At 42.8% G+C, this 26,883-nt stretch overlaps 1 protein-coding gene across 2 annotated transcripts in view; it reads right to left on the bottom strand.

Annotated features, from left to right (window-relative positions):
- Positions 1–23,953, bottom strand: part of pou6f1 (POU class 6 homeobox 1) — an 81,573-nt gene extending 57,620 nt beyond the window's left edge. Inside the window, exons 1-9 of one of the 2 annotated variants that reach the window (XM_034173459.1) lie at positions 23,611–23,953; positions 18,260–18,352; positions 13,406–13,485; positions 11,999–12,188; positions 11,723–11,856; positions 6,395–6,620; positions 5,863–6,122; positions 5,644–5,772; positions 3,718–3,951 (exon numbers count right to left, since the gene is read on the bottom strand). In XM_034173459.1, the coding sequence (XP_034029350.1) occupies positions 3,718–3,951; positions 5,644–5,772; positions 5,863–6,122; positions 6,395–6,620; positions 11,723–11,856; positions 11,999–12,179 (1,164 nt within the window). In that variant the 5' untranslated portion in view covers positions 12,180–12,188; positions 13,406–13,485; positions 18,260–18,352; positions 23,611–23,953. The remainder of the gene's footprint in view (positions 1–3,717; positions 3,952–5,643; positions 5,773–5,862; positions 6,123–6,394; positions 6,621–11,722; positions 11,857–11,998; positions 12,189–13,405; positions 13,486–18,259; positions 18,353–23,610) is intronic. The other variant, XM_034173458.1, reaches the window with a different exon arrangement.
- Between the last annotated feature and the right edge of the window lie 2,930 nt (positions 23,954–26,883).

Here is a 26,883-nt window from a genome sequence, read left to right as displayed (position 1 = left end):
ATGGCAGTAGAGGCCTTGAAAACAAAATTCCAGCTACTTCGTGTCTGCTACATTTAAAATGCGTGGAATTTAACAAACGCAAATACAATAATGTCTATAAACCCAGAGAATATATTCATGAGAGTTTTAGGCACTAGAGTTTAATGCTGTTGTCCGTGGAGCCTGAACAGAGTGTCTGAAATAAATTTGTCCTGTCATGAACGTACTGAGATTACATAATCCTACCCATAATCAATCAATCAATCAATCAATTTTTTTTATATAGCGCCAAATCACAACAAACAGTTGCCCCAAGGCGCTTTATATTGTAAGGCAAGGCCATACAATAATTATGTAAAACCCCAACGGTCAAAACGACCCCCTGTGAGCAAGCACTTGGCTACAGTGGGAAGGAAAAACTCCCTTTTAACAGGAAGAAACCTCCAGCAGAACCAGGCTCAGGGAGGGGCAGTCTTCTGCTGGGACTGGTTGGGGCTGAGGGAGAGAACCAGGAAAAAGACATGCTGTGGAGGGGAGCAGAGATCGATCACTAATGATTAAATGCAGAGTGGTGCATACAGAGCAAAAAGAGAAAGAAACAGTGCATCATGGGAACCCCCCAGCAGTCTACGTCTATAGCAGCATAACTAAGGGATGGTTTAGGGTCACCTGATCCAGCCCTAACTATAAGCTTTAGCAAAAAGGAAAGTTTTAAGCCTAATCTTAAAAGTAGAGAGGGTGTCTGTCTCCCTGATCTGAATTGGGAGCTGGTTCCACAGGAGAGGAGCCTGAAAGCTGAAGGCTCTGCCTCCCATTCTACTCTTACAAACCCTAGGAACTACAAGTAAGCCTGCAGTCTGAGAGCGAAGCGCTCTATTGGGGTGATATGGTACTACGAGGTCCCTAAGATAAGATGGGACCTGATTATTCAAAACCTTATAAGTAAGAAGAAGAATTTTAAATTCTATTCTAGAATTAACAGGAAGCCAATGAAGAGAGGCCAATATGGGTGAGATATGCTCTCTCCTTCTAGTCCCCGTCAGTACTCTAGCTGCAGCATTTTGAATTAACTGAAGGCTTTTTAGGGAACTTTTAGGACAACCTGATAATAATGAATTACAATAGTCCAGCCTAGAGGAAATAAATGCATGAATTAGTTTTTCAGCATCACTCTGAGACAAGACCTTTCTGATTTTAGAGATATTGCGTAAATGCAAAAAAGCAGTCCTACATATTTGTTTAATATGCGCTTTGAATGACATATCCTGATCAAAAATGACTCCAAGATTTCTCACAGTATTACTAGAGGTCAGGGTAATGCCATCCAGAGTAAGGATCTGGTTAGACACCATGTTTCTAAGATTTGTGGGGCCAAGTACAATAACTTCAGATTTATCTGAGTTTAAAAGCAGGAAATTAGAAGTCATCCATGTCTTTATGTCTGTAAGACAATCCTGCAGTTTAGCTAATTGGTGTGTGTCCTCTGGCTTCATGGATAGATAAAGCTGGGTATCATCTGCGTAACAATGAAAATTTAAGCAATGCCGTCTAATAATACTGCCTAAGGGAAGCATGTATAAAGTGAATAAAATTGGTCCTAGCACAGAACCTGGTGGAACTCCATAATTAACTTTAGTCTGTGAAGAAGATTCCCCATTTACATCAACAAATTGTAATCTATTAGACAAATATGATTCAAACCACCGCAGCGCAGTGCCTTTAATACCTATGGCATGCTCTAATCTCTGTAATAAAATTTTATGGTCAACAGTATCAAAAGCAGCACTGAGGTCTAACAGAACAAGCACAGAGATGAGTCCACTGTCCGAGGCCATAAGAAGATCATTTGTAACCTTCACTAATGCTGTTTCTGTACTATGATGAATTCTAAAACCTGACTGAAACTCTTCAAATAGACCATTCCTCTGCAGATGATCAGTTAGCTGTTTTACAACTACCCTTTCAAGAATTTTTGAGAGAAAAGGAAGGTTGGAGATTGGCCTATAATTAGCTAAGATAGCTGGGTCAAGTGATGGCTTTTTAAGTAATGGTTTAATTAGTGCCACCTTAAAAGCCTGTGGTACATAGCCAACTAACAAAGATAGATTGATCATATTTAAGATCGAAGCATTAAATAAGCAGCAAATGAGCAGCCTGGTAGGAATGGGGTCTAATAAACATGTTGATGGTTTGGATGAAGTAACTAATGAAAATAACTCAGACAGAACAATCGGAGAGAAAGAGTCTAACCAAATACCGGCATCACTGAAAGCAGCCAAAGATAACGATACGTCTTTGGGATGGTTATGAGTAATTTTTTCTCTAATAGTTAAAATTTTGTTAGCAAAGAAAGTCATGAAGTCATTACTAGTTAAAGTTAATGGAATACTCAGCTCAATAGAGCTCTGACTCTTTGTCAGCCTGGCTACAGTGCTGAAAAGAGACCTGGGTTAGGGTTAGGGTTAGTAGCTACGCTAAGCTAGCGGATTCCTAAAAACACGCAAAGTGAATAATGTGTAAATAATTTAGAGGTGATTCAGCAGAAGGAGTGCTTTAGTTAAGGCACGTAAAGATTACACTGGGAAACAAATCATAATTTAGATAACTAGATCAATCTAACTATGCAGATTAAACAGCTAACAGATACAGAAAAACACCGCTGTGCTCCGGAACAGGAAGTGATACAATACCGCAGTGAGAGCCAACCACCAGTAGAGGCAAGCCTTTTGAAGAACAAGCAAGGGACCAAGCCAGCTCATGAGCAAGGGACCAAGCCAGCTCATGAGCAATGATCCACACGGAAGTGGAAGTCTTAAAAAAAAAAAAAAAAAAAAAAGAAAAAAAGAAAAAATGCAGATGAATAACACAGAGGAGAAGAGGAAAAAGAGGAAGGAGAGAGAGCAAGATCCTGACTGGCAGAAGTTTCCTGCAGCAACTATGTGCAGCATCAATCAAAACCATTGTGTCCACCATCCTGGTTGCTCCCCTATTCCTCACAGATCATTCAGTCAATTCTCACCAAACTTGATATGCAGATGATGGTCAAGTCCAGAACTGCCTATAAATGGTTTATTTTGGCAAAAATAAAGGTCATTAAGGTCAAAGTTTGATTTTCACTCTGAAGTCCATTATGCTTGGCATATGTATTTAGGTTCTAAGATTGTTCCAGCAAGATCAAAGTTACAAAAGGATAATCACTAGGACCAAGGTTGGTGGGGACAAAGGTCATAAATTAAGATTTTCCCTCCAGCTTGCACCAAAGGTGGCTAAAATATGGTCACATTTGTCAAAGGTGAATTCTGGGCCGAAAGCCATGTCTGTGTGTTTGTTGCCTATTCTCTCAGGACCTTTTCCTGATTTCTCCAAAACCTAATCTGTCAATGAAAGTTGACCCAAATGATATCCTTAAAGAATTTGTTTTGACAAAAGTCAAGATCAAGGAACTTGATATGCAACATGATTTAGACCAAATGTGGGATGCACACTTAGGTGGAGTCCATACCTGCCCTGTCAAGGTCAGCAGAGATCAACCATTTGGGTGAAGGTCAAGATGACTGGGGTCAAATGTCAGATTGCCCTTACTGTATTAATGCCCACAGGAGAAATTACCCAGTATAAATAAGATCCCATGGTAATTACTTCAGTTGTATCTGATGTTAAGTGTGAATGCCAAATGATTTATTCCTTTCTTACATCAAAAGACAAAAAGACAGGTGTTTTTGTTTGCTTGCTTTTTACCTGAGTGATAGGTTTAGAAAGGGTTGGAGGGGCAACGGCTTTGGGTAAAACTGCAGCAGATGTTGCGACTGCATTAGATCCATTCCCCACTGTGGCAATGATCTGGCCCTGGGAGTTAAAAAGCAACTGTGGCGTAACTGTTTGGACCTGGACCCCCTGCAGGGGGAGGGTGGAAGCAGCAGTCCCTCCAGCCAGTGAGGCAGGGTTCACAAACAATGGAAGGGTCCCTATGACCTGTTAACAAATTAAACAGAAAAAAAATTTAAAGCAAAGGAGAAAGCACTCATTACAGTGCATAACTCCACCAAAGAGGTTCAGAGGTCAACAAGCATCATACATTACCCCAAAGGGCTTCACAAGAGTCAGGTCTAAAGCCCCTTTCACACCGGACCTGTTTCGAGTTGCTTCCTGTGGCAGGAATATCTGCGTCAGGTGCGCGCAGCAGGGGGGCAGAGAGGAGGTGAGGACGCAGCCTGCAGGTTCTCTGCACAGAGAAATCAGAGTGCACAGTTTGGCTGCAGCCAGACTGCGCTCTGAGTTCTGTTATAGTTTATCTTTCCTCCTGTGACCGCGAGATGCGAGTGCGCACGAACGAACCATCCATGAGTAAATGTGTAGATGTCTGGAGTTATACTTGATGTGGACATGTCCTGTCTCTGGCAATCAGTCTGTGAGCAGGACTTATGTCCTTTATTTAACACAATGATGACAGAGTTTGAGGGGAGAGCGAGGAGAGCAGCCAGCCTCATTTTTTCTTTCTTTTAACTGTTCACATATGCATGTGTGTACGAATCGTCCGTGAGTGGACTGGAGATGTCCGGACTTTTTACTGGATGTGGACATGTCCTGTCTCTGGCAATCAGTCTGTGAGCAGGACTTATGGATTTTATTTAAACACTTTTGTGAGAGAAGAGCTAGGAGCTGCAATCAGCATTGTTTTTCTGTGCTCTTTTTGTGTAGTTTTTACTGCATTGTGTACACAGTATAAAAACAATCCTGCATGATTTATACTGCGGGAACAATGGAACACAGCAGGAATCATAAATTGGCGTCGGGTAACGTTGTCTTGTGAGTGTGTGGCTTCCAGTCATGCTGAGTACCGCCCTGTTGCTCTGACTTGCACTGAAATCACTTAATTCTGCGTCAAGTAGAGGACGCAAACAAAAATTAAACATGTTTAATTGTTTAATTAATGTTTAATTAATTAAACATGTTTAATTTTTGGCATCTGATTTGCTTCGTCCTTTACCCCCCTCGCGTCAAGCTGCATTGTCTCAGCACTAGGTTGCTTTCACGTGGCGTCATCATGACGACAAACAACGCGACTGGGAGCAGCCCCGGTGTGAAAAGGGCTTAACCTTACCCACCCAGCAGGCACACTGTCAATAGTGGGAAGGAAAAACTCTCTCAAGCATTTTTTGATGACAGGAAGAAACGTCAAGTTGACCAGACACAGTGGGGTTTGGCTGTAATCACAATAATGAGGTTTATAATTTTGCACTGTTTGCGTAATATTTATTGCTTTTAATGTAACGCACTTTGAATTGTATAATTCTGAATCACAAACTGCTGCAAAAATGAAGCAATTATTATAATAATGTTACAGTTTTACCTTTAAAGTCATTATCACTGTTATTCTGTTAACCTAGTAACACTAGCTTAAGTGCTAATATGACAATTTCACAAGAAAGCTCTTTACTTTTCTGACGCTATGGCATGAACATGATCGAATCATCAAACACATTTAGGAGATTATGAGTTAACAGCAGTAGCTACCACAACAGTCAGCTGCCCTCCCAAACCTATAGAAAGGGAAACACTGTCTATAATGCTGTCAAACATATATACCAAGAAGGAATTTTTTTAAATGCCTTGGAATAACACTTTATTTAGCCTGTTATGACATAAACACTTTCTGGTACCTACCTGTCCCTGGGCATTTGTGATAATCTGGCTGGTAATGCCAGCCATACCGGACATGGCACCGGTGATGATGGGAGTGGGAGTGAGGGAACTGAGAAACTGAGGCTGTGCTCCAAGTGATGCGGCACTGATCTGAGTGCACAAACACAAACACCAACATGGGCTATATATAAGCCATTTATAAAAAGTGCAGAGTTGTATGAACAGATTTAACAGCCTTACAATGGCAGGATTGATGGAGAGTCCTGCAGTCTGAAGAGCTGCTAACGGAATGTTAGACTGAGACACAGTGCTGCTGGCTGATGTCATCTGGGCTGCTGCCACCTGACCCGGAGTCACCTGCGCACTGGTCGCCAGCGGTGGCTGAGACATCACCTGCTGCACAGCGGCCTGCACTGGCTGTATGGATGCAGCCTGAGGCTGGAACACAGACTGTGCATTAGTCTGCAGCTGGGGCTGGACAGAGTTCAGGATGGTTGCAGCTGCAAGAAGAGCCAGAACAACAGTGTTGATATTGCAAAAGAAAATGATGTGTCAGAGCAGGCTGGTGTCAAACATGAATGTGAGAAACTACAGTTTAACTGTCAGAAGTTAAAGTGTCACGTAACCCCCAAAGTGAAACAATCTCCATTGTGAGTCCTGGAGGAACATTGTTTCGTTTCACTGTGTATATGGTTGAAATAACAACAAAACTACTTGAACTTGAACATGAACAATGTAAATGGAAACACACATGGATGGTATTATGTCTTACCTTGAAGGCCAGCAAAGGGCAGCTTGAGAAGGTTTCCAGCTGGGTTAGCTGTGGCAAGTCCAGGGAGAGTGGCTACATTAGTTGTAGGGAAGGTGAGAACTGCCAGACCCCCCTGACCACCAATAGATCCTGCCATGCTAAGGGGTATGAGCAGGGGCTGGCCAAGAGACCCCGTCTGAGCTATCATACCAGTCATCAGAGTGGCCAAGTTTTCTTGGGTCAGCAGCTAAGGTGGGACAGTAAAAATCACATTTACATGCCTGGGTGTTTCCTGCACAAACACTGGAATTCCTATAATATTTCAAGATGTTTTCCTTCTCACCAAAGTAACTCCCTGAGTTTAATTTTTTTAATTAATTTTCTTAAACTGAAAAAGTCATTGGTCAATCCAAGTTGTAAGTGGACCTCACAGTCATTTACATTGTCCTAGTTTTACTACTACAATTATACACTAAGTGGAATTCATGAGCCATATAAAAATATATGTTTAATGTTTTAAGAATAAATACATAAATAAATACAAACATTATGAAGCAGCTTGGATTGAAGGCATTTTTTTCTCTTTAATGCTGCAGAACTGTTAAAATGACAAACATAAACAATGGATTGACTTTAATGTGCCTGCATTCTACTCGGTGCAACTGTTATGTGTCGGACGCAGCCCGGAGAACCGACCAGCGTTTGAAGGACCCAGTATAAAATAAGCAGAGCACGGTACAAAGGATAACAGTTTAATAAACATAACAGTGATGTGAAAAAATACAAACAAATAAGTGCGCGGTCTGGCGTGGCGGATTTGCGGTGTGCTCCCAGCAGCACAAAACGGTCCGGAGCCAGAACCAGTTCGGACCCAAGGACCCCGCCGACACCCCCCAGGTGGCCGCGACAAACCAAGTCTGTGAAAGAAGAAATCATCATGTGAGTCCACACTCTACACACAGAGGGACCGCTCAAAGGTGTACAAACAGCAAACACTTCCTGGCTTAATTACTAATCAGCTTCCCACCCTGCAGGCATGGAACACCCTGTTCACAAAACTCCACTGCAGTGGAAGCTGATTAAATGACTACATACAGCTCAATATAATAAGATGTGAGGGACACCACATTTACTGACTGTATAAATGTTAGTCACAAAATCTAACGTACCTCAGGAAGTGTGCTGACGAGCGTGAGACCTCACCCCCTCCTCTTTCACAGACCATGCATCAAACCTGGACGTTCTCTGCATCCACTGATGATGAGATGGCTCTCGAGACGACGATCTCACCCGTCTGGTCACAAGGTCGAGTCTCTGGCAAATACACACTGTGTACTCCAGTCTTAAATGCCACCATGTTCCAATCCATGTAGATGCACCACAGCTGTGAGTCCTGACGAGCCGCAGGTGATCAGGGTGAGGTCCTGATAAACTCAGCTACACAGCCACTCAGTCCCAAATGCGCACCACCTGGAAGGAAAACCAAAAGACAGAAACAAAAGACACACAAAAGCCAGCCAGGCACGCCAGCCACAACAGCACCCCACCCTCACGGGAAGCCTCCCGGCGACCACACAAACCTGGCCCAGGAGAAACACCCCCCTCCAGGGACCATGGCTGGAAACCGTATCTGCATTCGTCTTCCAACAGAATCTTCATTTAACAGAACGGTTGATGTCTTCTCCTCTGGCTGCATCTTTGCCTTTGTTTCTGTCAGTCACTTAGCACAGGTGTGGCCAGGAGTTCTTAAACCTGTGCGGTCAGCCTTTGTCCAACCATGTTCAGTCTGATTAGTCATAAAACAAAAAAGACAAACATAAACAACCAAACCACCCCCCCCCCCCCCTCCCCAGGGGACCGTCCCATCAAACCCCGGGAGGAAGAGAAAAGAAAAACACAACCCAAACTTAAGCTTGCAAATAAAAACGCTAACACCCCCCCAGAGGACCGTTCCATCAAACCCTGGGAAGGGGAGAAAAGAAAAACCCAAACTTATGCTTGCAAATAAAAGTGCTAACACCCCCCCCTCCCTAACGACATGTAGGGACCAACACCCCCCAGAGGACATCCCGCCAGCTCCAGGAGTAATAACCACAGCCAAGGTCCCTCTGGGATCCAACGTCACCCAAGGGGACTCCCAGCGCCTCCCAGAGGACCATTCCATCAACACCAGGAGACGCCTCCCCTCATGACCAACGGACCCAGCCCCGGACGTCTATGGCTAGATGGACCCACAGCCCTTTCCCCCCCAGAGGACACCACAGTCACACCCTGAGGGCGGAAACTGGGGGGGAAAACAAAAGGAAAGAAAAAAAAAACATACAAACAAAACAACCCCAACCCCACCCCCTTGGCGCAGTGGAAACTGGAAGCACGTCCAGCATCACCAACCGTGACTATACCCCAGAAGCCAACCGGGAGGAGTGGAACAGCGGTTATGGCAGACGGCACAAAACAGAGCCACTCCTCCGACTTCCAAACCAGCCACCAGCTGCGGGTATATCCCACTGCCCCAAACCTCAGCCACGCCGATGGCAGACGGCTCAAAGGCGCGCTGAAGCCGGAGGTGGAACAGGGAATCAACAAACAAAAACACACACCCCCCCCCCCCAGGTGCAGAGGTTACCTGGGAAACGCCCAGCATAACCAAACTGCACCACTCCAGCAACGCCGACAACCTACGGCTCACACGGCTGGAGCCAGAGGAGAAGAGAGGGAATAAAAAGAAAATACCCCAAACCCCCCCCTCCCCTCCCGGGTGCAGAGGTTACCTGGGAATCGCCCAGCATAACCAAACTGCACCACTCCAGCAACGCCGACTCTACGGCTCACCCGGCTGGAGTCAGAGGAGAAGAGAGGGCATAACAAAAAACAAAACAAAAAAAAAGAAAAAACAACCCAATTACCCCCCCATCACCCCCCAGGGGACCATCCCATCAAACCCTGGGAGGTGAAACTAAAAAAAATAAAAAGAAAGACTAACAGACTAACATAAAGTTGCTTGGGTCCTTTTTGTGCTCCAAACATACTGCAGGGACACGACCCCAGACACTAATAGTGTAAAAAAAAAAATCCCACACAAAAACCAACTCAAAAAACACCCACACAAAATGAACTAACACAAAATAAGTGATTTATACCGTCAAGCTCAAACAAATGGAACACACCTGTTCCAACTTAAGAGCTTGACGGTAATGTGACTCAGTCACCAACAGAGGGAGCCAGAGTGCTAAAAATGAAAAACCCCCTTTGGTGACAGAGAAAACAAAAGAGCTGCTTTTCTGTGCGCAGCTGTGTGCAACACACAACTAGAAAATGTGATTCAACTAAATAACACCAGAGCTGACACAACAGACGCAGTAGCTATCATTACCCGGGGAAACGGGGCTACGACTGTAACACAGGAAGCACCGCGACCCGTGCCACAGAGCTCCGCTGTGTGCGTTCACCCATTACAGACCCACTCCTGCAGCTCCCGTTTAAACCTCTTATCCGGTCGAAGTGCGACGCGAAGCCGTCGCCAGTCACACTCCCCCACGACCCACGGATAAGGCACAAACACAGGAAACACGGCTGCATGAGCGCTCAAATCAGTATTCAGTAATGGGTTCTCCAACGCGCACCATCCGGGCGGAGAGCACCCGTAACTGATCCGGATAACTTCTGAACGTCTGCTGCCACCTTCCCGGCGCGTTACCGTCTCTGCTACCGCTGGGTCCGTGATGTTTGGCCAGAGACTACTGTTATGTGTCGGACGCAGCCCGGAGAACCGACCAGCGTTTGAAGGACCCAGTATAAAATAAGCAGAGCACGGTACAAAGGATAACAGAGTTTAATAAACATAACAGTGATGTGAAAAAATACAAACAAATAAGTGCGTGGTCTGGCGTGGCGGATTTGCGGTGTGCTCCCAGCAGCACAAAAGGGTCCGGAGCCAGAACCAGTTCGGACCCAAGGACCCCGCCGACACCCCCCAGGTGGCCGCGACAAACCAAGTCTGTGAAAGAAGAAATCATCATGTGAGTCCACACTCTACACACAGAGGGACCGCTCAAAGGTGTACAAACAGCAAACACTTCCTGGCTTAATTACTAATCAGCTTCCCACCCTGCAGGCATGGAATACCCTGTTCACAAAACTCCACTGCAGTGGAAGCTGATTAAACGACTACATACAGCTCAATATAATAAGGTGTGAGGGACACCACATTTACTGACTGTATAAATGTTAGTCACAAAATCTAACGTACCTCAGGAAGTGTGCTGACGAGCGTGAGACCTCACCCCCTCCTCTTTCACAGACCATGCATCAAACCTGGACGTTCTCTGCATCCACTGATGATGAGATGGCTCTCGAGACGTCGATCTCACCCGTCTGGTCACAAGGTCGAGTCTCTGGCAAATACACACTGTGTACTCCAGTCTTAAATGCCACCATGTTCCAATCCATGTAGATGCACCACAGCTGTGAGTCCTGATGAGCCGCAGGTGATCAGGGTGAGGTCCTGATAAACTCAGCTACACAGCCACTCAGTCCCAAATGCGCACCACCTGGAAGGAAAACCAAAAGACAGAAACAAAAGACACACAAAAGCCAGCCAGGCACGCCAGCCACAACAACAACTGTAATATCCAGGAAAATACAAATATTGGATTGGGACTCGTATCAGCAGATATGCAATAGTAAATGACTCTGATCAGGATTGGGGCAACAAAAAAAAGGACATGATCCCTAGTTACTATGCTAACTGACCTACAGTGTTTTGACTTTGGCGTCTTTTTGAAGTTTGACTAAAGAACTTTGAATTCAATTTGTAGTTGCTGTTCTCTGCATTGGGGTCACCAGTCATATCTAGATTCATTACAGCTGTGTAGCGTCCTTTCGGCTAGTAATGCCTGAAACCGGCTTTAATAGTATTCCTTGTTTTAACAGGAGCAATTGTAAAAAATAAATAAATGTAATACTTTTTCTAATAATGCATATGCTCAAACTCACCTACAGCTCACTCATACATGATTGAGTTTATTCTTCTTGCACAACATTTTTCTTAATGGGATGCAGTGTTAACTTTCCCCTGCTTCAGGCTATGTACATGTATTCAGCTGTTTGGGATTAAACTGGTTTGATTTTTCACATTAAGAATGTACTAGAGAAAATTGCCTCAGTCACATACTAAAATGAATCACCATCAGTTGCCTGTGGCTGACAAAAGCAATATTAAATTCTCTGACATGTAAATATTTTACGAGAAATACAGCATGGAATAATATATATTATAAAATTTTAAGGTTTTATTTTTCTTCTTTTTTTAATTTCTGCAGGCAGTTCCTGCACATATGATGACCATACCTGTGGACATCCTTGTACAGTGATGGGCAAAGAGGCATGAGGTTGTGGCAAGGAGACGGTGATGGGAACAGCGGGGGTCAGCGTTTGGACAGCAGGAGCCGGAGCCTCTGCAGACACCTGCTGCTCATCCAGCACTACAGGAGCACATGCAGAGCAGGTCTTCACTGAAATTTTATGTGTTTTTCACAGTCGCCACATTTGGAGTGTCAACTAAAATGTATGTATGAGCACTGTATGACTATTTTCTAAGTACAGGGCTGTCATTTAGGATTTCACCTGATCCTCCAGTACTCTGGGACACAGAAGTGCTTCCCCGCACGCTGCTGGCCTCAGGTTGTTCTGGAGGCAGAGCCGAATCCACCTCAGCTTTGACATCTTCCTTTCTATCAGGTACTGATGATGGCAGAGACACATCGACCTCTACCTCCAACACCCGAATAGTCTCACGGCCGGACATCACAATGACCTGCAAAGTAACTGGGTGTGAAATTTAGATTACAAAAGTGCGAAATAAACAGCTGCTGTTTTGTTATTTGGGGTTCTAGCATATTTTTTTTTTTAAATAGTGAATACATGAGTTGTGAGCTATAAGTGCATTATTGGTCCCTGACAGCCACAAAGCGCAAAAGAGTGGCAGTAAAACACCAAGTGTTTATTGCTACTTTCAACCTGACACCCAACAGTTTTGATGCCCCACGATGTCATAAGTAACAAGCTGAATGGTGCTCATTTTCGCACCCATGAGCGATGAGGTTCAGGATCATGCTGGCGTTATATCCTCTGTGGCCATAAAGCATTTAATGCCCCAAGAACAACCTAGTCTGAAGTCCAGCACCGTGTATTTGTGGTATTTAAGGAGGGTGATAGTAAGAAAGCCTGAGGTTGCAGGTGGGTACAAGCATGTGCACTCTGTTGGTACTCACGGGGATGCACAGCGGTGCATCAACCTCCAACAAAACTGAACTCAAAACAAAAATTAAGAACAAAATAATCTTGAAAACTTGCAGAAAAATACAGGTTTTTAATAACACATACTTTATCACGCTGATCGGATGAATTTATGTTATGCCCACAACACACCCTTGACCAATGAAGAGGATCAATCCAACTCCACTGTGCCTAGTTCCAAACTTTGCATCCAGTTTATGGTCCCTCTAGATAAGAAAGTGGATGTGAAACGCCCCAAATTCATCTGCGCCATGCGTTATACACCCACATCAAGACAGTAGGGCTCTCACGAATGTCATGTTGTGGGCTTCAACTATTCATGAGAGCAAAACAGTGGCAAATAGTGTTCCAATCAAGTTATTAATAACTTACCCAAATACTGTATGTGTGATTTATTCAATGAAATAGGCTGACATGAATGTAGCTGGCCTTTATTGACACTATATTTATTGTGACTTCTGAACGATCAAATATCCAAGCAGTAGTATATTTGGGTGCAGCCCTACAAGACACAGCCCCCAAATTATTGTGGTCTAGTGTGACTTGAAATGCCACTTGAGTGGTTAAAGATTTGCATTTAAATGACCCCTCTTCAATCTTCAAGTGCTTGTATTAAATCCAGTTTTTTTACTTAATAGATTCACGGTATACAACAATGAAAGATGTAAAGCAAAGGCAGCAAGGCAACCTGGGCTGGAGGACAAGGTGGAATGCAGGAAGAGACTGGATGCATACCTGGTTGTCTTTGGCAGGGAATTTCAAAGTGCAGGATTTAAATGGCTGAAAAAAGACTTCTGTTGTCAGACACTGAATGGCTAAGGAGAACAGAGAAGCCGGGCACACATTAGGACACAATGACCCAAAACAAATAGAGACACCAATGAAAGAGCATGAGTACAAAACAATGATAATAGCACCAGCCAGCAAACAGCACAAGCAATGATTTCTTCAAGTTCATTAAGCACAGCAGTTTAAAGTGCAGGAATGCACACCAGCATAAAGCAGCAGGTATTGAAAGATAACAAGAGGATGAGTCCTCCTGAGCTCAATAATGTGGAGTTACATCATACAGTGATGACAGAATGGGTCGGGACATGGGGTGATGAGAACAAACAGCAGCACAGAACTTGAACACAACTGAAGTTATTAAGCCCTGGCTCAACTTAGTGTGGTCGGAAAAGATGCGTCACAATGCTTTGATACATGCTTGATTATTTGCCAATTCATCCAACATAATGAAGCAGATAATATCAATCCATTCACGGGGGCAGCAGCTCAAGCAAAGATGCCCAGACCTCCCAATCCACACACACCTCCCCCAGCTCCTCCGGGGGAACCTCAAGGCGTTCCCAAGCCAGCTGAGAGATGTAGTCCCTCCAGCGTGTCCTGGGTCTTCCCCGGGGCCTCCTCCCATTGGGACTCTCCAGCGAGGTGTCCAGGGGGCATCCGGTAATATCAATTTTATAGCACAATTGCGCAAATGCTGGTACAAGTACCAAATCTGGCATGATCATTCACAAGATAGCATTTAACAAATCTGGTCAAGCGGCCACTTGAAAATCCAACATGGGAACTATTTTCCAGGATGGCCACCAAAATGACCTTCTGAAAAATTACTTTTGGCATTGATATGATCCGAGCACAACGCATCTATTAAAGAGAAAAATCCAAGATGGCACCTAATTTCACAATGGCCACCGAATCAACCCCAAAATCACCCCTCTCCCCACAAAAATGCCATATTACTTATTTGAATTTTTGTGATCTTGGAGTCAAATTGAAGGTTTTCAGGCATACTGGATTAAATTTTTCATGTTCCAACAACAATATGACATTCTTAGTGGTATAAATTGCCACCATTTGTCCATGTTGCCTGCAGATATAAAAAAATTACAATGCAATATATTTAACATGTAGAGCCTCTTAACAGGCCTATACGCAGTAGTTTCAAGAGATTAAACACTTTCAAAACATGTGCTGGGTGGAACCCATTAATATTAAATGTAATAAACGTCTGTGTAATTTGGCACATAAGCAAAATTAAACATAATAAATACCATAAATAGCAAATAAAATTAGATATAACTAAATGGAATTTGATATTAGTATCTTTTTAATTGATCAAATAGGAGCATTTCTATATAAAAATGGATTTTCAATGGGTCATTTTGGCAGCCATCTTGGAAAATGGCCACCATCTTCATCAGTTCCAGACTTTATTATTGTAATGAACTTAACACTGGTATTAACCAGTTGTCTCTTGCACGCCTCCAACTGGTGCAGAATCCTGCTGCTCATCTTTTAATGAATACTTCTAGATGTGAGCATATTACACCTGTACTGTACTCACTCCACTGGCTTCCAGTTTGTTTTAGAAATGATTTTAAGAGTTTAATGTTTGTTTTTAAGAACTCAGCCACATGGGGTGTGCAGCCAGTACATTCTGAGTGCCGGTCCCAAGCCCGGATAAATGAGGGTTGCATCAGGAAGGGCATCCGGCATAAAACAAGCCAACCTAACTATGCAGACTAAGAATCAAATTTCCATACCGGATCGGTCGTGGCCCAGGTTAACAACGTCCGCCACTGGTGCTGTTCCCCAACAGGGTGCCGGTGGAAATTGGGCTACTGCTGGGCGAAGACGAAGAAGAAGAGGAGGAGAACGGTTCCACAAACGGTAGGAGGAGAGGAAAACTAGAAGGGTGGAAATGAGAGTGGGGACTTTGAATGTTGGTAGTAAAGGGAGAGAGCTGGCTGATATGATGGAGAGGAGAAAGGCAGACATATTGTGTGTGCAAGAGACCAAGTGGAAGGGAAGTAAGAGCAGGAGCATCGGTGGTGGGTACAAGTTGCTGTACCATGGTGAGGACGGGAAGAGAAATGGTGTTGGGGTCATTTTAAAGGAAGAGTATGTTAAAAGTGTGTTGGAGGTTAAGCGAGTGTCTGACAGGGTGATGAGTGTGAAGTTGGAAATTGAAGGGGTGATGATGAATATCATCAGTGCATATGCCCCACAGGTAGGTTGTGAGATGGAGAAAGAAGATTTCTGGAGTGTTTTAGATGAGGTGGTGGAGAGTGCATGAAAGAGTGGTGATAGGAGTGGACTTCAATGAGCATGTTGGTGAAGGGAACAGAAGTGATGAGGAAGTAATGGGTAGATATGGTATCAAGGATAGAAATGGGGAAGGACAGATGGTAGTTGATTTTGCAAAAAGGATAGAAATGGCTGCGGTGAATACCTACTTTAAGAAAAGGGAGGAGCACAGGGTAACATATAAGAGTGGAGGAAGGTGCACACAGGTGGACTACATTCTTTATAGGAGATGCAAGCTAAAAGAAATCACAGACTGTAAGGTGGTGGCAGGAGACAGTGTCGTTAGACAGCATGGGATGGTTGTTTGTAGGATGACTTTAGAGGTAAAGAAGAAGAAGAGAGTGAGAGCTCAACAAAGGATCAGATGGTGGAAGCTGAAGGAGGAAGACTGTTGTGTGAAATTTAGCGAGCAGGTGAGAGAAGCACTGGTTGGAGGGGAAGCAATTTTGGACAACTGGAAAGTACTGCAGATGTGGTGAGGGAGACAGCTAGGACAGTACTGGGTATGACATCTGGACAGTGGAAGGAAGACAAAGAGACTTGGTGGTGGAATGAAGAGGTCCAGGAAAGCATAAGGAGAAAGAGGTTGGCGAAAAAGTTTTGGGATAGTCGGAGAGATGAAGAAAGTAGACAGGAGTACAAGGAGATGCGGTGTAAGGCAAAAACAGAAGTGGCAAAAGCGAAGGAAAAGGCATATTGCAAGCTGTACAAGAAGTTGAATAGTAAGGAAGGAGAAAAGGACTTGTACCGATTAGCCAGACAAAGGGACAGGCTGGAAAGAATGTGCAGCAGGTTGGGGTGGTAAAAGATGCACATGGTAATGTGCTGACAAGTGAGGAGTGTGTGCTGAGAAGGTGGAGGGAATATTTTGAAGAGATGATGAATAAAGAAAACGAGTGAGAGAAAAGGCTGGATGATGTGGTGAGAGTAAATCAGGAAGTACAAGAGATCAGTAAGGAAGAAGTGAGGGCTGCTATGAAGAGGATGAAGAGTGGAAAGGCAGTTGGTCCAGAAGACATTCCAGTGGAGGCATGGAAATGTCTAGGAGAGATGGCAGTAGAGTTTCTAACCAGATTGTTTAATGAAATCTTGGAAAGTGTGAGGATGTCTGAGGAGTGGAGATGAAGTGTGCTGGTTCCTATTTTCAAGAACAAGGGTGATGTGCAGAGCTGCAGTAACTACAGAGGCATAAAGTTGATCAGCCACAGCATGAAGTTATGGGAAAGAGTAGTAGGAGCTAGACTTAGAAAACAGGTGAAGATCTGTGAGCAATATGGTTTCATGCTGAGAAAGAGCACTACAGATGCAATGTTTGCTCTGAGAATACTGTTAGAGAAGTACAGAGAAGGCCAGAAAGAGTTACACTGTGTGTTTGTGGACTTAGAAAAAGCTTATGATAGGGTGCCAAGAGAAGAGCTGTGGTATTGTATGAGGAAATCTGGAGTGGCAGAGGAATATGTTAGTGTAGTGCAGGACATGTACAAGAATAGCTATGAGTCATTTCTTGTTTGCAGTGGTGATGGACAGGTTGACGGATAAGATCAGACAGGAGTCCCCATGGACTATGATGTTTGCAGATGACATTGTGATCTGTAGTGAGAGTAGAGAGCAAGTTGAGTCTAGTCTGGAGAGGTGGAGATATGCTTTGGAGAGAAGAGGAATGAAAGTCAGTAGAAGCAAGACTGAGTAGATGTGTGTGAATGAGAGGGAGCCCAGTGGAATAGTGCAGTTACAAGGAGTAGAAGTGGTGAAAGTAGATGAGTTTAAATATTTGGGGTCAACTGTTCAAAGTAATGGAGAGTGTGGTAGAGAGGTGAAGAAGAGAGTGCAGGCAGGGTGGAGTGGGTGGAGAAAGGTGGCAGGAGTGATTGTGACCGAAGAATATCAGCAAGAGTGAAGGAGAAAGTTTACAAGACAGTAGTGAGACCAGCTGTGTTGTACGGCTTAGAGACGGTGGCATTAACAAAAAGACAGGAGGCAGAGCTGGAGGTGGCAGAGCTGAAGATGTTGAGATTCTTTTTGGGAGTGACAAGAATGGACAAGATTAGGAATGAACATATCAGAGGGACAGCTCAGGTGGGACGGTTTGGAGTCAAAGTCAGAGAGGCAAGATTGAGATGGTTTGGACATGTGCAGAGGAGGGACCCAGGGTATATAGGGAGAAGGATGCTGAGGATGGAGCCACCAGGCAGGAGGAGAAGAGGGAGGACAAAGAGGAGGTTTATAGATGTGCTGAGGGAGGACATGCAGGTGGTTGGTGAGAACACGCAAACTTAACACAATGAGGAACAAATCGGACGTGAACCTGAGACCTTCTCACTGTGAGGCAGCAGTGCTAACCACTAACCCACTGTGCTGCCCAGCATGGAAAATCTTCACCATCATTTTCCAAAGTCCAACTTGTATTATCCAGACCCTCAACAGCATTTTTTAAAATGGTTATTTTTCTGATGACATACTGATCAAATAACCATTTGAGCTCTGTTTGAGTGGTACCTGTTCGTTGACAGTAAGTGGGGCATCTTTGGCAGAGTGGTCCTGGGAGTTCATGACTGGCTGCAGCACCACACTCACCGTCTTCCTAGCATTCTGAGCAGACAAACACTGATTAATCAGTTAATCAATGCTGATCTCCTTTATTTCTTCCGGACTTATCATATTTAACTTCATGAATAAATCAGAACATTAACTCGGCTTGCGACTGTTCAGTCTGTAGTTAGTCCTTGGGCCTGCTGGAAATATGGTAACATCTTGGGGAACCAAAACTAGCAATTGCTGTCATTTGTGGATCCCATAAACATGAATACAAGTATGATAGACTTGTAAAACGGTTCACTATAGCCAGGTTGGAGTCCATTAAGGCTTACACAGGTGGTCAAAAGTTAAATGATTAATAGTTTATTAAAATGTTTAATTGAGAAAACGATTAATAAATTAATTTAGGGCCATAAAAATGTCAGAAAATTGTGAAATTGTGAAAACTGTGTATAAATGTCATGTTTTCTCCACAACAGATATTCTGTTTATTATCAGATAGGAGTAACAACCCCAGGTTTCTTTTCAGCACTGTAGCCAGGCTGACAAAGAGTCAGAGCTCTATTGAGCTGAGTATTCCATTAACTTTAACTAGTAATGACTTCATGACTTTCTTTGCTAACAAAATTTTAACTATTAGAGAAAAAATTACTCATAACCATCCCAAAGACGTATCGTTATCTTTGGCTGCTTTCAGTGATGCTGGTATTTGGTTAGACTCTTTCTCTCTGATTGTTCTGTCTGAGTTATTTTCATTAGTTACTTCATCCAAACCATCAACATGTTTATTAGACCCCATTCCTACCAGGCTGCTCAAGGAAGCCCTACCATTATTTAATGCTTCGATCTTAAATATGATCAATCTATCTTTGTTAGTTGGCTATGTACCACAGGCTTTTAAGGTGGCAGTAATTAAACCATTACTTAAAAAGCCATCACTTGACCCAGCTATCTTAGCTAATTATAGGCCAATCTCCAACCTTCCTTTTCTCTCAAAAATTCTTGAAAGGGTAGTTGTAAAACAGCTAACTGATCATCTGCAGAGGAATGGTCTATTTGAAGAGTTTCAGTCAGGTTTTAGAATTCATCATAGTACAGAAACAGCATTAGTGAAGGTTACAAATGATCTTTTTATGGCCTCGGACAGTGGACTCATCTCTGTGCTTGTTCTGTTAGACCTCAGTGCTGCTTTTGATACTGTTGACCATAAAATTTTATTACAGAGATTAGAGCATGCCATAGGTATTAAAGGCACTGCACTGCGGTGGTTTGAATCATATTTGTCTAATAGATTACAATTTGTTGATGTAAATGGGGAATCTTCTTCACAGACTAAAGTTAATTATGGAGTTCCACAAGGTTCTGTGCTAGGACCAATTTTATTCACTTTATACATGCTTCCCTTAGGCAGTATTATTAGACGGTATTGCTTAAATTTTCATTGTTACGCAGATGATACCCAGCTTTATCTATCCATGAAGCCAGAGGACACACACCAATTAGCTAAACTGCAGGATTGTCTTACAGACATAAAGACATGGATGACCTCTAATTTCCTGCTTTTAAACTCAGATAAAACTGAAGTTATTGTACTTGGCCCCACAAATCTTAGAAACATGGTGTCTAACCAGATCCTTACTCTGGATGGCATTACCCTGACCTCTAGTAATACTGTGAGAAATCTTGGAGTCATTTTTGATCAGGATATGTCCTTCAAAGCGCATATTAAACAAATATGTAGGACTGCTTTTTTGCATTTACGCAATATCTCTAAAATCAGAAAGGTCTTGTCTCAGAGTGATGCTGAAAAACTAATTCATGCATTTATTTCCTCTAGGCTGGACTATTGTAATTCATTATTATCAGGTTGTCCTATAAGTTCCCTAAAAAGCCTTCAGTTAATTCAAAATGCTGCAGCTAGAGTACTGACGGGGACTAGAAGGAGAGAGCATATCTCACCCATATTGGCCTCTCTTCATTGGCTTCCTGTTAATTCTAGAATAGAATTTAAAATTCTTCTTCTTACTTATAAGGTTTTGAATAATCAGGTCCCATCTTATCTTAGGGACCTCGTAGTACCATATCACACCAATAGAGCGCTTCGCTCTCAGACTGCAGGCTTACTTGTAGTTCCTAGGGTTTGTAAGAGTAGAATGGGAGGCAGAGCCTTCAGCTTTCAGGCTCCTCTCCTGTGGAACCAGCTCCCAATTCAGATCAGGGAGACAGACACCCTCTCTACTTTTAAGATTAGGCTTAAAACTTTCCTTTTTGCTAAAGCTTATAGTTAGGGCTGGATCAGGTGACCCTGAACCATCCCTTAGTTATGCTGCTATAGACGTAGACTGCTGGGGGGTTCCCATGATGCACTGTTTCTTTCTCTTTTTGCTCTGTATGCACCACTCTGCATTTAATCATTAGTGATCGATCTCTGCTCCCTCCACAGCATGTCTTTTTCCTGGTTCTCTCCCTCAGCCCCAACCAGTCCCAGCAGAAGACTGCCCCTCCCTGAGCCTGGTTCTGCTGGAGGTTTCTTCCTGTTAAAAGGGAGTTTTTCCTTCCCACTGTAGCCAAGTGCTTGCTCACAGGGGGTCGTTTTGACCGTTGGGGTTTTACATAATTATTGTATGGCCTTGCCTTACAATATAAAGCGCCTTGGGGCAACTGTTTGTTGTGATTTGGCGCTATATAAAAAAATTGATTGATTGATTGATTAAAGAAAAAAAAAAAAAGTAAAATAAACCAGAAAGTATTCACATTTAAAAAGATAAAGTCAGAAAATTTGGATTAAAAAAAAACTCAAAATGATTACTCACTTATCAAAATAGCAGTCATTTAACAGTCAACTGATAAGCTGCTACAACTACAGTAAAAATTGATGCAAATCACTGATTTAGTTTTTTAAAGCAAATCATTTATAGCATGTTATGCTTAGTTATCATATTATCTGGCAACAAATGCCATGTCATAGAAGAATCATCAGGGCGTCATGTTTCTCTTCACTGTTGCTGGCTTAAGTTGCTGACAGTGGGCATTGCATCCAGCAGGTGGCATGAAACTTCACCACATTTTAATCAGTTTGACCTCATTATATGTGTTGTTTTAAGATGGAGATGTACAAGATGATAGTATTTATTAGTTAATGAGTTTTTGGTTACACAAGCTGGCTGAGATGGATGAATCCACCAAACCACAGCTTTATAATAATGATAATGATAACAGATAATGCACAATTTCCCTTGGGATTAATAAAGTATTTGTCTGTCTGTCTGTCTGTCTGCTGTGCAAGCCCTGTGCTAATCTGCTTTTAAGATATCTCAATCAATCAATCAACTTTTTTCTTGTATAGCGCCAAATCACAACAAACAGTTGCCCCAAGGCGCTCCACATTGCAAGGCAAGGCCATACAATAATTATGAAACACAGTCTACGTCTAAAGCAACATAACCAAGGGATGGTCCAGGGTCACCCGATCCAGCCCTAACTATAAGCCTTAGCGAAAAGGAAAGTTTTAAGCCTAATCTTAAAAGTAGAGAGGGTTTGTGAGTTATATTAGCTAACTGGAAAGGTGTGTAACATTCATTCATTCACTCACAGGACTTTAATCTTTCAGCTCCAATTCCAGCATTATATGACAAATAACAAATGTGTTTGTGTACAGACAGATCATGCACTGACTAGAGTTTTTAACTATTCATTATCTGGGTCCGGGTCACTGTGGCAGCAGAGCAAGCAGCTCACCCCACACTTCCCTATTCCCGGCCAAGTCCTGTAAGTCTTCCCAGAGGATCCTAAGGTGTTCCCAAGCCAGCTGGGAAGTATAATTTGTATGTCCTGGGTCTTCACATGGGCCTCCTCCCAGTTGGATGTGCCTGGAAGACTTCCTTACGGAGCTGACAGCCTTTAAATATAAAATTCAAAAAGAGTGTGGTCCTAGGTCATGGATTTGAGGGCCTAATCAAATGGAACATTTTGAAACATTTGTTTCAAAGCAGTTGGTGATGTATTTAGGCCTAATTTAGCACGACATGTGATGTGTCCTTTAGGCATGTTTCTCCCAGTGGATGAAGTGCAGCAATAACCACATGATGAGTCCACTGTTCTGCAGGCCTACAAATTATGTGATTTCAACCACAACTGACTACAGTTTTTGATATCTATCATCCACTAAAGCAGGTAGCTCAGTGTATAGTGAAGCTGGCCTATACCAACATGTAACCCTGCCTTGGCTGAAGAAGTAGCCTGCATCGGACAGACTGACATCTGCTTCGTGTTATGGAATCTAGAAATAATCACAGTCATTCAGGCCTGTGCAGGACTTACTTCTTCCTCCAGTTATCACTCGGTAGACACACCTGGATATTACATAAGCACAACAAAGTTGCTCTTTCAATTGATGCAGTGCATCAAAACTCCCCAGACACAACAGGCTTTATCCCGTTTATCCTTTTATCCTCTTAATTTCATGAGTTAGAAGATGATGGCATTCATTGTTTTTGAGTTATTCTCGACACAAACTGGCAGGGATGGACTCACTCACTCACCCACTCGTACATTTTTGCTGTTCAAGTCTTACACTTAGAAATGCATTTTTTTGGGGGGGGCGCTCGTGAATATTTTTGGATACTTTTTTCCTATATTGTGGAGATATTTACCGTAAAATAAATAAATAAATAAAAAAGTTTGAAACATTTTAGATGTATGCAATGAGTGTAGAATACGTTTTTTTTTTTTTTTTTTTTTGCACTTTCTGAAATAACAAGACAAAAATTGTTTAACTTTTTCCACGACATTGTAATAATATCTTATTTCCTTTTTTTTTAGATGCACTTGACGGTCACACAGCAGGACCAGACTATTTGAAGGGGCCTTTAAACAGGCCGCCTGTGTCAGCACTTTAGCCGCAGAAAGACGCTGGCCGTGGACATGAAGTGCTTACAAATTGATCCGGGGTGAAAGCCAGACGCGATGGTGGTGTTTTTCCTGCTGCACAACGGAGGATGTGTGTGAAAACTTGCAGCGGGTGTGTGTAGGTCAGATGTGGGCTCCCCACCCCCATCCTGCCCGATAAAAGTGTCGCCGCCTCGGTCACTTTTCTACAAAAGCTCTCACCACCAACTACAGCCACACAAAATCACCTCGACCCGAGCCAGGCCAGCCAACATTATGTATTTCCCTCTCCTTATCATAAATATATAAATTATGCTAATTACGAGCATTGCATATTAACCCAAACTCATTTCCTTTCGCCATTTCGCAGCTAACGCGTGAAGAAGAAGCTACAGCTCACAGCCCGCTTATTCTGGACAACTTACCGCCGAAATGCAGCTTATTTGTTGGACTCCCCCGCTTTTATGAAGGTCCTTGTCACAGTTTGTTTCGCTCACACATAATTAAAAATTCACCTCAGCTCCCAGACAGGCGCTGTGACTGCACACAAAAGAGCTATTTGCATTGATAAGAAGGCTTGCAATGTTAGGATCTCCTCTCTCTCTTAATATTTAATGACGAAGCCCCTTCTGAAACACTTCAGGCATTCCAAAATCCTTGAGGCGTCTCACAAAATCCTACTGGAGCGGCAAAGTCGGAAAAAATTAGCTCAAAATATGCCTTTTGCACTACGTCATGAACATAATTTATGCAAGGAAAAATCTTGCATTGAAAAATGTCTGCCTCGACTTGAGTGGAGCAATGGTCTCTTAAAGGGACAGTAACCTCCAAATGAAGCACGAGCGCCGAAGAAGACAAGAACAGACTGCAGAGCGAGTTACAACAACGTTAGTATCTGTACGTGTGTCTCTAATGTGAACACATTGAACATTACTGCTATATTACTACTCATTGCAGCTGCTTAAAGTCCAGTGTGAAGTGTTGGTTCATTGGTTGATTGATTGAGTTTATTTTATAAAATCAATATAAACATACAGAGGTGTATATCCCCATTGGTGTCAAACTGATTCCAGAAAGGGCCAAGAGGGTGCAGGTTTTCTTTGTAACCACCAACTCCAGCAGGTGATTTCACTGACAAACATCACTTTGAGCAGATGGGAAAAGTTCATCAGTGAAATCACCTGCTGGAGTTGGTGGTTACAAAGAAAACCTGCACCCTCTTGGCCCTTTCTGGAATCAGTTTGACACCTATGCATACACAGATAATCAATCAATCAATCAATTTTTTTTATATAGCGCCAAATCACAACAAACAGTTGCCCCAAGGCGCTTTATATTGTAAGGCAAGGCCATACAATAATTATGTAAAACCCCAACGGTCAAAACGACCCCCTGTGAGCAAGCACTTGGCTACAGTGGGAAGGAAAAACTCCCTTTTAACAGGAAGAAACCTCCAGCAGAACCAGGCTCAGGGAGGGGCAGTCTTCTGCTGGGACTGGTTGGGGCTGAGGGAGAGAACCCGGAAAAAGACATGCTGTGGAGGGGAGCAGAGATCGATCACTAATGATTAAATGCAGAGTGGTGCATACAGAGCAAAAAGAGAAAGAAACAGTGCATCATGGGAACCCCCCAGCAGTCTACGTCTATAGCAGCATAACTAAGGGATGGTTCAGGGTCACCTGATCCAGCCCTAACTATAAGCTTTAGCAAAAAGGAAAGTTTTAAGCCTAATCTTAAAAGTAGAGAGGGTGTCTGTCTCCCTGATCCGAATTGGGAGCTGGTTCCACAGGAGAGGAGCCTGAAAGCTGAAGGCTCTGCCTCCCATTCTACTCTTACAAACCGTAGGAACTACAAGTAAGCCTGCAGTCTGAGAGCGAAGCGCTCTATTGGGGTGATATGGTACTACGAGGTCCCTAAGATAAGATGGGACCTGATTATTCAAAACCTTATAAGTAAGAAGAAGAATTTTAAATTCTATTCTAGAATTTAGATAACACAATAAAGCATAAAGGCTTATTTTCAATTTGGTCCTTGGTTGAAATGTCTTGTTTTGTCCAATCCAAAACTCAAATGCCTGTTAATGAAGTATAGGTGTCAAAATCCAACCCCTCATCTGCAGTGTGACACCTGGGTGATGGATCAAGTAGGGGATTGCCTGTTACTTTGTGTTCTGGCGTGACCATTACAGTAGCCATGAAGGCCCAACAGGAAGCCTGAACACAAAATAGCTCTGGTGAAACAAGAAGTCCTCAACAGCGGATCAGGTGGAGGAGGTGAAAGCTTGCAACCCAATGGCTGCAAAGGCAGATGAAGGCTGCTTTGACTCTGTTCGTCTAAGATTTCCCAGACATCGTACTAGGCTAAGGATCTGTCAAGGACTGTGTGTTTGTCAGCATGCGATGACAATGCCACGTTAAAGAAACCAACACACAGGCATCTCTGGATCTACCCAGGATGTAGAATTCCACATCTCATCCAGGAATCAATCAAGAGACAGTCTTCCTCGCTGCCAAGGGATTGCCACGATGACAGCTACCCATTGCAGCTGGCTACAGGCCAGTGTGAAGTGCTAAAATGTTTTGTTTTGTCCAATCCAAAACTCAAATGCATTTTAGCAATTATGTACTGTACAAGTTCAAGTTTATAAAACAAAACAAAATAAAACAAAACTGATTTCTCAGCCAGTCAACCCGAAAGGCTGTAGGTAGAAGCAAAGCTTATATACACTGACCCCTTTTACCTCAGCAACTTTTACTTATCACAGCAAAACCAAAACAAAACAAAGTGAGCAGAACAGCAAACACAGCCATCTCAAATAATCAATAAACTCAAATTCCTCATCATATCCACACCAATAATAGCACACATCGCACAATCAAGAAAATAATAATACAAAATGAATAACTTAATTGCCCATACTTTAACCAACAGCTATATAGTCTTTCAACCATGAATTGAATTTTCAGAGAATTTAGACAATTTTCACATATTCAGAAAACATCAGTTCCTTATACTGGCATTTAAACTGATTGACATTTGGACATCGCTTGAGTTCCTTTGCCAGATTATTCCATATTTTAGGGCCACAAGTAGAAACACAAAAGCCTTTCCTGGTCGTCTGAGCACTTTCTCTCCCTCTCCTTAAAAAAATTCTTGAATTCTGAGGGGCAGTTGCTCATTTTTAACTTTATACATTAATTGCACAGTTTTAAATGTAATCATACCATGACGTTTTAATATTTTAGATTTAATAAACAATTAATTGGTGTGATCTCAATAACCTACATTGTGAATTGTTCTTAATGCTCTTTTTTGAAGAATGAATAATGACTGCAGTGTAGTTTTATAATTATTTCCCCATACTTCAGCACAGTAAGCCAAGTAGGGAGCAACCAATGCACAATACAGAGTATGAAGTGCTTTGCAATCAAGAACATGCCTTACCTTATTTAGTACTGCAATACCTTTTGACACTTTCTTTTGAATATGTTGAATATGAGCTTTACAATTAATTCTTTCATCAATAATAACACCTAAGAAGTATGATTACCCCTTGTATATTTAACTGAATTTGTTGGGAAAGTGTAGTGACACGGACCCACAACAGGGGGCGCAAATGAACGGTCAATAGATGAGCCAAAATATAACAATTTAATGTTGTGAATGTGCACAACGAACATACAGACAATCTCAGAATA

Source organism: Thalassophryne amazonica, chromosome 6 (assembly GCF_902500255.1).
Source record: "Thalassophryne amazonica chromosome 6, fThaAma1.1, whole genome shotgun sequence".
NCBI classification, from domain to species: domain Eukaryota; kingdom Metazoa; phylum Chordata; class Actinopteri; order Batrachoidiformes; family Batrachoididae; genus Thalassophryne; species Thalassophryne amazonica.
This window is presented reverse-complemented; position numbering and strand designations above follow the sequence as displayed.